This window comes from Plectropomus leopardus, chromosome 3, assembly GCF_026936395.1.
Source record: "Plectropomus leopardus strain MGB_pleo_1.0 chromosome 3, ASM2693639v1, whole genome shotgun sequence".
In the NCBI taxonomy this organism is placed as follows: Eukaryota; Metazoa; Chordata; class Actinopteri; order Perciformes; family Serranidae; genus Plectropomus; species Plectropomus leopardus.
In genome coordinates, this window is record NC_142178.1 from 38,897,183 (window position 1) to 38,910,992 (window position 13,810).

Sequence of the window (13,810 nt, forward strand, 5' to 3'; positions counted from 1 at the left end):
GCATCCCTTTAAAATATTACAGAGAAAGTATCCAGTAAAGCTTCAAGCTGCATTTTATAAATGTAATTTTTGTGGACTTGAAAATGATTTATCACATTTTTTTTTCCACACCAGAATTTTTTGGGTTTATAGTATATTTAATGTAATGTTATACTCCAGGCAACATAAGACTGAAAATAACAACTTTTTATTATTTTTGGAGAATTTCATGTTCATGTCAACAATATTCTTATGTCACAAATTAAACTAACTTTTCTCCACTTAATTAATGCATGTCAGCAATATAGCACCCTGTTAGCTAATATTAAGAACAAAATGGGCTATTCATACATTGAAATTATTAAATGATAACAAAATGATGCAAAAAAAATCAAGGTGAGTGTTGATTGTAAATGTGATTTTTTTTTTTTTTTTGTGGGTTTAAAAAAGAAAAAAGTATTTGTCAGGTATTTTTTTTACACCAGAATGTTTTGGATTTATATCATCACATTTTAGAAAGAAATATTAAACATAAATAACTAAATATTATTATTATTAATGAATACGGTACTTTTATTTATTCATATTTTAATTTATTTTTATATTTTTATTATTCTGTAGTCCGGCAGGTGGCGGTAACGAATTCATAAACTAGCTTTCCATCCGCTGTTGCAGGAGGGCTGTGGACTGTACCAACAATGCATAATTTAAAGAAATATAACCAAAGTCTACAATAACACGAGTTACACCAGCAACACAAACACGTTTCTAAATTTAACATTCAAAACCCATATAAAAGAATCCAAGTCTACCTTAACTTTCCATGTTTAAACATGTTATTATCGTTTATTTACCCCCCCGTTGTTCCCCTCGGTGGTTCTTTCCAGTAATGGCAGCAGCAGCATGCTGAAGAAGAGGCCAGCGTGGATAAACAACAACAGCGCGTTTGTGGATTTAAACTGTTATTTGTTGTTTACAGCTGCCTGAAGTTTCGGGTTTGAGCATCTTTAAACCGGATCAGTTGAAAAGAAAACCGACAGATTTCGTTACAAAATGGTAAGTAGACATTAATAACCCGAGCTAACCTTTTTAGCTAACAGCTAACGTTAGTGAAGAGCATCAAAAACACACCGTGTTAAAAGAAAATAACGTCGTTTAATAAATACCCGCGTGTGTTTAGGTTAAATAATTAAATTTTAAAAGCTGTATCATCATTTCGTTCATGTTTTTGTCAAATTAGATAGATAACTCAGCTGTTTCCCTTTAAACACTGTAAGAAACCTGGTAGAAAATGAAATTAATTCACTTTAACACTACAGATTTATACGAGACTGGCCGTATAACAGTTGGTTTACAAAAACTGTTATTTTACAAGTGTCGGTGTTGTTCATCCGGTTCATTTAAGATGGAAAAAAAGGATAAAGTGGTGAGATTTGGGGTTACACATAACTTCATACAAGAATTAGCCCTCAATTAATTATTAATAACGTGAGCAATGGTTTAATGTACTCATCATCATAAACAACAACAGCAGCCAGTTTCCTCAACTTCTAAGTGGTTAAGTTTCACATCATAGATAAGATAGAGCTTTATTTATCCTGAGAGAGGTAACTGTGCAGCATTTGCAATACAAAATATGAAAAAGTGCAAAAACGAGGACTTTAACTTAAAAGAAATACAATAAATAATAGAAAAAATATAATAAGTAATACAAATGAATAAATAATCTAAAGAAAAAAGAATTTGCTGTACAATCATCAAATTCAATTAAATGGTTATTAGGCCTTAAAAGTGATTAAGTAGACTTAGATTTAAAATTGCGTGTGAGGTCTCAGTTGCCTTAAACATTTTATCAAATTTTATTAAACAAAACGTATTTATTAAAATATTTTTTAATTTATTTTTGTCAAAATAAGTCAAGTTCTTCTGTTCTATTCTTAAAAATCTTAAAATTGTACAAATCTTAAAACTTTCCACTGAACCTCATATTGTCTTTATTTTTTAACTTCCAGTTGGCAAAATGTAGATAAATATAACTAACTTTTAATAACCTTATTTAATAACCACAGAAAACTTACCTCTGCGTGGGGCCACATACATTTTACTCATCTTTATACTTTATACTATTTTTTGTCTAAAAAAATGTTATAATTATCTTAAAAGGTACTTAATAAAAGCATTAAATTTAAGTGTATGATACTTGTAGAAACCCTGTACATACACATCATATGCAATAGTAAAAATGACATTATGGATCATAAATATAAATAGGTTAGTTAATTTTTGGAGTTAATAATACTTGTGTATCATTTGAAATCTGAAGTATAGGTAAGAGAAAGTAGTTAATAAGTATTACATGATTATTTCTATAATACTGCACTTAATGTCTCATTATTGCACTCAGAAAAGCTTAACATTAATTTAAGATCACTGCCGTCTTTCCCTCAGAGTGAAAAGCTGAAATTAGTGTCAGAATATTTACCAGCAGAAACCTCACTGATGATTTCTTAAAATAATGTTGTTTTCAGGAATCAAAGCAAAGACTTTACTGTTGTTTCAGCACCGTTCACTGCTGTGTTTGTGTCCTGCAGCCTCACCGAAAGAAGAAGTCGTTCATTGAGAAGAAGAAGGCGGTGACCTTTCACCTCGTCCACAGGAGTCAGAGGGACCCGCTGGCTGCAGATGAGACGGCCCCACAGCACGTCCTCCTGCCCGCTGCCAAGGTGCAACATCAGCCGTCTTTGTTTTGCATGATTTGTCTTGTGTGTCCCTTCAAAGAAAAGCAACAGAAACTGGTCACAGGTTGCAAATCGTAAAACTTCAAAATACAGCCAAGACTATTGTTTGTCTTAATCACTTAACGAATCACTGGTGTCTGTTTGGGACGGGCTTTTAATGCCTTTCACACAAAACTTAAGCTCAGCAAAGATGGGAAATATAAACAAATTATTTATTTAACCTTTTAAACCTTGACAATTTGGCGCTTTTTTTTTCTCAAAAACATGGGAAGAAGGTAATGAGCAACAAAAGATGAAACGACCCCAGAATTTAGCTAGAAATATGTGAAAAAAAGCAAAAAAATTACCTAAAAATCGCCACTCAAAAAAACTTTAAAAATATATAAATAAAAATGAAAGATAACAAAAAAACACAAAGCAAGAATTTACCTGGGAAAAAAAGCTTAAAAAACAGTGCATGATTTAAGCAGCTAAGTAACATTATCTCCAGCATGTAGCCAACAGCCGGATTTTATTCATCCATAGTAACCATGGTAACCAGACCGGGCCTCTAATTCAGACAGGCCTTTATTTGTCAAAATGTGTCGCCACACCCAGCTAGTGAAAGGGGACTGGGTGTTAAATTGGGACTACGCTTTTATTTGAAGTTTTATTGTACGTCTGTCAGTTGCAGGAGCAGATTTATTCTGCAGAAACTCTAATTTAACCAAACGAACGGCACAAACACGACAAAAGTTTGGAAATATTATTATGGGATTACTGTGTTCTTGCTGTTTCTCAGGCGGATGCAGAGAAGAGGCGAGCGGAGCAGAGGGAGTTCGGCGTTTTTTTCGACGATGACTACGACTACCTGCAGCACCTGAGGGAGGCGTCTGTCCCGTCTGAGCTGGTGGCGGCCGGTCCTTCACGGCGACTGATTAACGTCCGTGATGAAGATGAAGAGAACGAGGAAGACATGGACGGGGCCGTTCCTGTAAGTTGTCCTTTTGACACCCAGATGACGCTATGAAGTCCCTTCTCTTTACTGTCTTTGCATTTTTGCGACAGTGGCATCATGCTGCTCCAGTGTGTGATTTTAGACGGCATGCCAGCACCGCAGGAGCTAAAGAGGCGTGATGGGCGAGACGTTTAACACAAGTGTCGACCTGTTGTGTGACACGTAACATTCACATCAGCAGCGCTTTACTAACAATGACAATGGCAACACATGTCAGTAACAATCATTTAGTGTCTCTGTTGATCTCATCCTCTGCTCGGAGGGTTAATAGCTCCAGAATCTCATTGTTTTCCCAATTTTTGGACATTTACAGACACTGTTTTTAAATCTCAAATAACACGTCAGGTGCTTACAAAAGGTGCGAAGCACAAGATTGTAATCTACTTCACAAAGATGATATACAAAGTGAAGAGAAAAATTAACGACGACAATGCGAGGGCTTTTTTTGAATATCGTGTATAATGTTAACAAGTTTGACATAAGAAACAAACTGCAGGAGAAATATATCTGACTCAGAAATAGTTTCAGTCGCTCTGATGCCCGCAGAGAGAATTATAGCAGTAGAAATAAGCATATAACACCAGTATATAAAATATAAATACAGTAAGAGCAAACTATTGGCACAGTATGTAAATTTTAGATATTTTTAAAAAGTATGTAAATAAATATGCTCAGTATATAAGTGTGTGAACATAAATGTAAAATTCAATCAGCTCTAATCTGTGTAAAGTTTTCAAATAAAAACAATAAAACTGTATATGCAGAGTATCAACTAGCAAGAAAATTAAAAATGTGCAAATTACAAACGTGTGCAAAGCTACAGTAACAACAATGAATACATAAGAAAGAATAGCAATAAGAATAGATACATATATATACACAAAATATACAACGTGTAACATGTTAAATATGGCTTATAATCAAGAGTTAAAGAATATTGCACATTTGAGTAATTGCACAGCGGGGTGTTGCCTGGTTTCACTTACAGATATTTGGATTCATGAATATAAAATGTTCCAAAAATGCAGATATTGTTAACGAGAAAGTCATATTTGTCCATAACTAGTTCATAAGCCACCTTCGTAGTACAGGAAACTCTGGTTTTAGAGTCAAAATACTTCATTAATACACTAATTTCTGTTCGTGGTGCAGCACCTCCTATGCAAAAACACACTGTAAGAGCCGAAAACACTCAAAAAATAAATAAAATAAACTCTTACACAAGTGAAACATCATAACTATAAACCATATAGATATACACAAACGCACAAATGCCATTATTGTTTACATACGTGAAACACGTCAGTAAAACAGTGACGTTACCGATGTCAATTACGTCAGCAGCTATTTTTAGCATAAACGCGTCGACAGCGAAACATTTTAATACATTTAAATTGTCAGTTTTAAACACACAAAAACAAAAAAGCATATTAAAAAACACGGTACCTTGTTTCCGCTCCGCCGGGCGCTTAATTCAGCGTGAAACACTTTGATTTTTGACAACAAACATTTCGGACTTTTCCCGCCAGTGTCCTCAAACATTTGTGCCGTCATATCCTGTTTCCGCCGAGAGGACTTCAAAATAAAGGTCAAGCTAGCTCGAAACAGGAAATAGGATTACCAAAATCAAATGTTACGTTTTTTTAATTTGATCATTTAAAAATATATACACAGTACGTTTTATATATATATATATATATATATATATATATATATATATATATTATATATATATATATATATATTAAGTATATAATTCGTTTGAAGTTGTTTCAGATATATTACTAGAGTGATATTTATTCTGTTTTTTAAAACAAATTTTTTATAATTTTTTTAAGTTATAAAGAACATTGCACAGGTATTTAACTCGTTTTAAAACATTGAAAAGGTATCATTTTAGTAACATATCTGAAACAATTTCAAATATATATATATATTTTTAAAACATAAAATAAAAACTGACACCGATAATTCTGATTATTTGAGAGGTCTTTATAGCTATTTTGTTTGTTTTTATCTTACAAACAGAGTCAATGATATATTGTAATATATTGTAAAATGAAACCAATTCAGTTCGAAAGCATTTTAACCTCTGAAACCTGAAAAAGTTGGTTTAATTCTTTCAAAACACAGAAAAACATAATGAGCAATTTGGCAAGAAATATCCAGCCAGCTGCAAAACAAAAAAAGTTTAAATGACATGGAAGTGATAAAAATGAGAGAAAAACGTTCAGAAAACTACTATATTTCCATTTCTTTTAGTTATATATATTTCACATGAAAGAAAAAAGAAAAGAATAATTTTATTAAGAAAGCAAATTTATTGGCACTTTGTTGAGGTTATTTTCATGTTTCTTTTTTCTTTACATTTTTCCTTTCTCTATTTTCCAGTAATTTTTTCATACGTCTTGTAGATTTGTTGCTACAGTATACCTTGAAACCAGTTTATCGAGTTACTGTAAAAAAAAATAAAAATAAAAAAATAGAATAAAAATAGGCTCTGTATTGATTCACCTTTCTTTCGTTGATCAGGCCGCAACCATCAAGCTTCCCTCGTCAGTGTTCGCCTCGGAGTTTGAAGAGGAGGTGGGACTCCTGAACAAAGCTGCTCCGATCTCAGGTAAGCGGCAGCTCGGCCAGAAATGTCTTGCAAATTGCAAAAAAAAAAAAAAAAAGGATATAAATAAATAAATAATAGGTAATAAGGAAATGGTCTGATAAAAATAAAAAATACATATATAATGAAAATATTTGGATTTACAAAAGTTAATAATAATATTAAGTTTAGATAAAAATCAGGGAAAAAATGTCCAGAAAATGACATTTATAATTCTCTGAATAATATATATAAAACTTTGTTACGGAACAAAGAAAAAATAATTATTTTAATTTGTAGCACTTTTTTTTGCTTATTTTCTCGTAACATTTTTGCAATTTTTTTTTGCAATGTTTTTGTCAATTTCTAGTTAATGCTACATTTTTGAAAAAGAGCATACCAATTTGCTCAAGTTTCAAAGGGTTAAACATGTAAAACTATGCTTTAACTGTATTTCATGATAAAAACTGGACATATTTACAGTTTCCTTACATTTTTACGTCCTGCTGCTGTTTGTCGTCCCCAACGTGTGAAGCTGTCAAAGCAGCCGACAGGTTTGTGTCTTCTTCCTCCTCATTGTCCCGCGTGTCTCCCCTCAGGACCTCGGCTGGACATGGACCCCGACATCGTGGCCGCTCTCGACGAAGACTTTGACTACGACGACCCCGATAACCTGCTGGACGATGACTTCATCGTCAAAGCAAACACTGCGAGCGGAGCGCAGGACGCAGAGTAAGACAGGAAATATGAATACGTGATTTCCTTAAATCAGCTTTTGAAAAGTGGTGACTCGAGTTTTGTGGCGATTTGTGGTTTCCAGAGGTGACGAAGATGAAGATGATGATGATGATGAGTGGGAGGACACAGACTCTGAGGGCGACTTTGACTCTGAGGGCGGGTTTTCGGGCGATGAGGACATGGGCGGCCGCGCTCGAGAGTTTCTGTTTATGGACGAGGAGACGAAGAGTCGGTTCACAGAGTACTCGATGACGTCGTCGGTGATGAGGAGGAACGAGCAGCTCACCCTGCTGGACGACCGCTTCGAAAAGGTGAACGCTTTTATTAAAAACACATTTTCATAAACTGAGACGGCGACGGAGTGTAACTAAGTACATTTACTCAAATACTGGAGTATTCATGTTTTATGCAGCTTTATATTTCTCCTCCAAATCATCTCAGAGGAAAATTTTTTACTGCGTTTGTCTGACGGAGAACATTTTAAAAACGTGTGCGTCGTGTGACTGCAGGGAATTAACGTTACATTATAGAACGTTTAAAGAATAGTTTTTAAAACTAGTGAAACAAAATAAACTTTGTCATTCAAGACTGGACGAGTGAAGGCTGCACAGTAGAGCGAACCTGTGTTTACTTTTGATTTATTTAAATGTATGTAATTTGAATTAAATTGTATTTAATTATTCAAAGTGCTTTAGAATAGAATAGAAATACTTTATTAATCCCGTGAAGGAATTTTTTTTATTATGGCAGCAAATAAGAGCAGAAACTGAATAAAATACTCTTAAAAGGCAAAATAATGCAATTTTAATACAAAGGAAGGCACTTAACATAGAGTAAATTAGAATAAAGTATAATAATAATAACATTATTAATAATAATAAAGATATGTACAGAGAACAAACAAATAAAAAAAACAAAAAGAGCAAGAAAAAACACTTAAATGCATGATGACAGCTTTTCACGATGACAAAATTGACGGCTGAAACTGAAGGACGCTTTTAAAAACACTCTGAGTGTTAAAGAAGCAAAACGCTTTGTAGGCGCTGTCACGTGTGTTTTTCCTCGTCATCTTTCTGTCCTCCGTCTTTCGATTTCACCCTCAGACTGTTGTTGTTTCAGTTTTACGAGCAGTTCGATGACGATGAGATCGGCGCTCTGGACAACGCAGAGCTGGAGGGCTTCATCCAGCCGGACAGCGCTCGCCTGGAGGAAGTTATCAAAGACTATTTCATACAGAAAGAGAAAGAGTGAGCACATTTAAAATGTTTTTGATCTGATTCAGTATTTTTTTTTGAGGCGTATGTATGTTTTATTAAATGTATGAGATCTTAGTTGCTTTAAATCACCCGAACGTGTTTGTGGTTTAGATCCCTGAGGCCTGAAGATTTGGGTCCGAAAGAGCTTCCCGTTCTAAAGGAGGAGGACGAAGACGATGAGGAGGAAGAGGAGATGGAGACCGTCGTTATCGAGGCTCCCGAAGAGAAGTGGGACTGTGAAACCATCATCAGTGAGTTTAAATTTCACGGCAAACGTTTCACTCATCCGACAGTCTCGTCATCAGCGAAGAAACGCAGCGGAAATCTTCCTTTAGTGGCATTTTTGACTTATGATGGATAACAAACCCACACAAAATTAAAAGTTAGTTTGTATTTATATTTATTTTTGGATTTTTGGAGATCTGCTTTGTTTGCCGGCTTTTCCAGATGTTAGTTAGTTTAAGGTCAAATCTGTAGGATTAATGGCAATATATTTATAAGTTTATTGTATTTATAAGTTTTATTTTTATAAGTTTATTATATTTATATTTATATTTATATTTATATTTATATTTATATTTTTGGAGATTTACTTTGTTTGCTGCTTTTTCCAGATGTCAGTTAGTTTAAGGTCAAATCTGTAGGATTAATGGCAATATATTTATAAGTTTTTGTATTTATAAGTTTTATTTTTATAAGTTTATTATATTTATATTTATATTTATATTTATATTTATATTTATATTTATGGAGATTTACTTATTTATTTGCCGTCTTTTGCAGATTTAAGTTATTGATAGGTCCAGTGTTAAGGGGATATATTTTTAGGTTTATTGTATTTATAAGTTTTATTATTATAAGTTTATTATATTTATATTTATATTTATATTTATATTTATATTTATATTTATATTTATATTTATATTTATGGAGATTTACTTTGTTTGCCGTCTTTTCCAGATGTCAGTTATTAGGGGAAGATATTTGCAGAAATGGAATATAATCACTGTGTTTTCTTATGCAGCTGAAAATAAGAGTCGTTGTGTTCGTTTATATTTACAGAGGGAGCAGGTCCTCGTGCACAAACAACAACATTTTGTGATTAATAACACAATCATAGATGTGACGTTTCTGAACAGTAGCAGCGAGGATTGTCGTGTTTTTTTAAGCTGAGGCGACTCTCGCTCAGTGACGAAGCTCCTCACTTTCAGTTTCTTGACTTTCAAAGTGAACCTGAGATCAGGTGTGTTTCCCGTGTTGGCTGAGACCTGTGAGTGTGTCACCGGGAGCCAAAGGTTAAAATCTGTTTCACGTCAGCGCAGTAAAGTTTATTTGGTCAGCGGACAATCTTAAAATGTCACACGCGATCTTGTATAAATGAGTAATAGCAGAGTGAAATATATATTGAACGTTTTGATTTCTCGAGTTTTAAACGTTTAAAAATACTGTGCTGAGGTTTTGTTTGGTGAGAAATGAGTCATGTAATTCTTCAACATCTGCTTTCATTTTCACGGTAAACTGAAAGTTACTGGAAATTGGAATTCCCTTTTTTTCATTTGGCATTTAAATCTATTTTTTAAGATTAAGAGTCGGCGTGGTTTTCTCTTTACACAAAATCTTTGATAGATGTGATTTATTTTTTTAAGCTCAGATGATTCGGAAAAAAACTCTTTTAGGTGCTAAAAGGACATAAATTACAGTAGTTTAATGTTTGGTATTTCATGGTAAAAGTGTGTGAACAGATGTAGAGTTATAAATTCTGGAGATTTTCTGTCTAATTTTGATGTTTCATGTTTTCTTCAGGCACATATTCAAACATTTACAACAGACCCAAAATCATCCAAGAGCCACCAAAGGTATGACAGCATCTCTTTTGTGATATTTTTACCTGCTTTTTTATGTGATATATGTGTAAAATAATAGTAGATCAGACAAACGTCCACGAGTCTCCAGCATAAAGATATATTCGGTAAAAAATCTTTCAAATATTCTCGTGCATGACACAACAGATGTCTTGACTGATGACCAATCAGATTTATAAGTTATGAAATACGATTATTTAAGACGGCACATGTAACTTCTTAAGTTGATTTTATTTGCGTTTATGTTCAGAGTTTTGGAATATTGTGAAATTTAAACATGAACGTCGTACATTGTAAAGTAGCATAAGGTACATATTTTTATATTTCTAAATTCTTACAGACTCAGCATATTTTACATAAATATTATAAATATAAATTATTATAAATAAATATTTATTTTAAATTTCTTCAAATGCACACATTATTTTTTTTTCATATATTTTTAAAAATTGTTTTGTTTTTTTTTTCCATTTCCATGCTTATTTCTACTATAATTCTCAAAGCTTTACATGGACTAGAACGTACGTGGTCTCGGCTCATTAAGTATTTCTGATTCTGATTATAAAATAGAAATTCACAATTAAAATGTGCAAAATAAGGCACAAGGTGGATTTTCTTTTTTTTGTAATGTAGTTTAGAAAAAATGTAATTAAAATAAAATAAATAATTAATGATTCTATAAGATGAAGAGAATAAAACGTGCAAAATATTGACTAAAGAATGTGCAAATATTCACAATATAAAGACAAAAAAAGTTGGATTTTTACGTTAATGTTCTGTGTTTTGTTCGGCCCAAAATGAGCTTTTAATCAACCCCTCTGTGTTTTTTTGTCCTCAGACAAAACCGATCCGTGTGTCCCAAAAGACGGGCATCCCGCTGGACGTCCTCCCCGCCAAAGGTCTGACCGCCAAGCAGGCGGAGCGCATGACGAGGATCAACGACTCGGACCTGCCTCGAGTCTCCACTCAGCAGCGCAGCAAAGACGAGAGCAAAGAGGAGAGGAAGGCGAGGAAACAGGCCATCAAGGACGAGCGCAAGGTGAGACAGAGAGAGGCCGAGACTGAATAAATATGCAATAATGAGGCTAATCCGATAAGAAAACCTCATATTTATCTGTATTTAATGTTACGTGTCTGATTCATGGGCATTAACTCCAGAGGCTGGTCACTCTGTGTTTACTCTGCGAACAACACGGACTCAAATATTTACCCAAAGAAGGGCGTATTGCAATTAATCTTGTAGCTCGTCATGACAAGAAAAGGCGTGAAAACCATGACTAACCACGGAGGGAAAGATGTTAAGGATTGAAGGGTTAGTTCAGGCTTTTTTGAAGTGGGGTTTTTAAGAGCAGCAGAAAAACGTACTTTAGTCCCTTAAAGAGTCAGTCAATAATCAAGTCATTATTGGTTTCAGTGTGTGCTTTAAATATTTTTAAATGTCAATGTCAAGCAGCCCGTTCTGATGGGGAAGCTGCGTGTCTACCACTGCCACGACCAGTTTTTTTTCTCTTAGTTAGTTATTTTTTTAAAGAAATAATAACCTAAAAAAATTCAGAAATATTAGTCTAAAAAAATTCAGTTGGTTTAAAAAAAAAAAAATTATGTCAAATAGCTCTTTCCAAGGGGAAAGCAGCTTGTTGCCTAAATTGTTTCTTTCTTTGGTTAAATTAAAAAAAAAAAGATTGGTAAATTTTATTTTATTATTTTTAAAGACAAACAGCCATTTCCGTTGGGGAAGCTGTTTGTCTACAAGTGTCTCAATCGGGTAATTTTTTTAATTAAAAAAAAAAATTCAATTGGTCATTTATTTTTATTTATTTTTTATTATTTTAATTTTAATGTCTATTTTTTGATTGGTTAATTTAATTTTTTTTATTTCTTTTTTATTAATGTCAAACAGCCTTTTCTGTCTGGGAGCCGAAGCCGTCTGTCTTTGGAGCCAAACGCCTTTAACAAAAATAATTTTAGCTGGCTGAACACAGGAGTGCTGGTCTCCCGCTGCCTCAGTGAGTTTGCTGTGTTACTGTGTGACTTTAGTGAATCTAAATTAAGCGTTAAATACCAAACTCAGGGTAACACAATAACAATAACAGATGTAGGGAACAACAGACCAGCAGCTCCTGTGTTCAAGGAGGATCGAATTACAGTTTCAGTCACGGGAGTTTGGCGGCTTGGACGAGAGCAAAGATAAGCGCTTCACTTACTAAAATAAACACACACTGCTGTCCACCTAAAGCTGAAGCAGAGAAAATATTGTAAATAAAGCGTACGCTGCATTTTGTTGTAATTCTCCCTCTGTGTGCTTGGACAGGAGCGGCGGATGGAGAAGAAAGCCAACAAGATGGCGTTCAAGGAGGAGAAAGTGCGACAGGAGAAGCAGATGTTGAACTTGAAAACAAACATTCAAGGCCTGAAGCTTTAGTGGCTTTAGTCGCCCGCATAGACTTTTATTTACCCGGCGTCACCAGCAGACACGCTGCTTTTCACGTCTGACAGACAAACCCAAACAGCAGGACGGACGCGGCGCCGTGAGGCTCCTCAAATCATCAGGAGAAAAAGTTTAACTCGACTCTAACCCTTTGAAACCTGGATGGACGACAGTTTTCTTGTGCTGCGTTCAGATAAATGCTTTTTACAAGCAGTTTAACCCTTTGAAACCTGAGCAAAAATGTTTATTTTCTTTCAGAAAGATGGGGGAAAGGCAGTGAGCAACTTAGAAAGAAATGTCCCACAAACTGCAAGAAATTAGTAAAAGCAACAAGAAAATGACCTGAAAAAAGGAGGAAATTACATAGATATATATGTGTGTGTGAAAAATGTCCATAAAACTATATTTGTAATTATTATAATTAGATATTTAATTTGGTGGCAAATATATACATGTATATATATATATATATATATATATATATATATACACACAACTTTTGGGGGGTGTTTTCTTGTTTGTTTATTTACCTTTCTCTTTTTGTACATGGAGGTACTTGGATTTATTGCTTATTTTGCTTATTTTCAGGAAATTCCCTGTAACTTTTTACTATTTTCCTGTTCATTTTTGTCATAATCAATGTTGCTGCTAATCATTGACATATCCCAGACTGTCATCATTTAAAAAATTCTACATGTAGTATATTAATTTCTTGTTCACATAAAATATAGTGGCATACTGGCATTTAAGGGGTTACAATTCTGAAAATAAATGAATATTTGATATTTATGATTAAAACTGATGTTGGTTTAAAAAAATAACTCAATGAAAGTGGCAAATCATTTTAATGTCTAATATTCTTTATAGCCCGAGTATTTGACACCACACAAAAAATAACAATGTATAAAAAATCAAAAAAAAAAAAATATATATATATATATATATATATATATGTATATGTATATAATCCCACGCTTTTTAAATGTAACTTCTAAATATACTAATTTCTTGCAATTCCTATGACATTTCTTGTCTAAGTTGTTTATTGCCTTTTCACCCATTTTTTCCAGAGAAATCCAACCAATCCAAAGGTTTATATACTTGTGAAGGCCTCTGAATGCAGCACAACAAAGGTGATGTTAATCCAGGTTTAGAAGAGTTAACAAAGAAAATATCAATATTGTTTTTGTCTCTTTATTAAAAACCTTTAAATCTT

General features: G+C 33.6%; 1 protein-coding gene and 1 long non-coding RNA gene across 2 annotated transcripts; one reads left to right on the forward strand and one right to left on the reverse strand.

The window, feature by feature from the left end:
- Nucleotides 1-852: 852 nt before the first annotated feature.
- ltv1 (LTV1 ribosome biogenesis factor) lies at nt 853-13,810 on the forward strand. The gene is made up of 11 exons (XM_042485217.2): nt 853-1,035; nt 2,571-2,702; nt 3,499-3,690; nt 6,247-6,334; nt 6,910-7,042; nt 7,131-7,359; nt 8,168-8,295; nt 8,416-8,555; nt 10,108-10,160; nt 11,005-11,205; nt 12,478-13,810. The coding sequence occupies exons 1-11, from the start codon at nt 1,033-1,035 to the stop codon at nt 12,586-12,588; spliced, it is 1,410 nt and encodes a 469-aa protein (XP_042341151.2). The 5' UTR covers nt 853-1,032; the 3' UTR covers nt 12,589-13,810.
- On the reverse strand, nt 1,051-5,367 carry LOC148190065 (uncharacterized). Its single transcript, XR_015776091.1, has 3 exons — nt 5,161-5,367; nt 3,478-3,862; nt 1,051-2,749 (listed from the first exon to the last, which is right to left on the reverse strand). It is a non-coding gene; the product is annotated as an uncharacterized LOC148190065 (long non-coding RNA).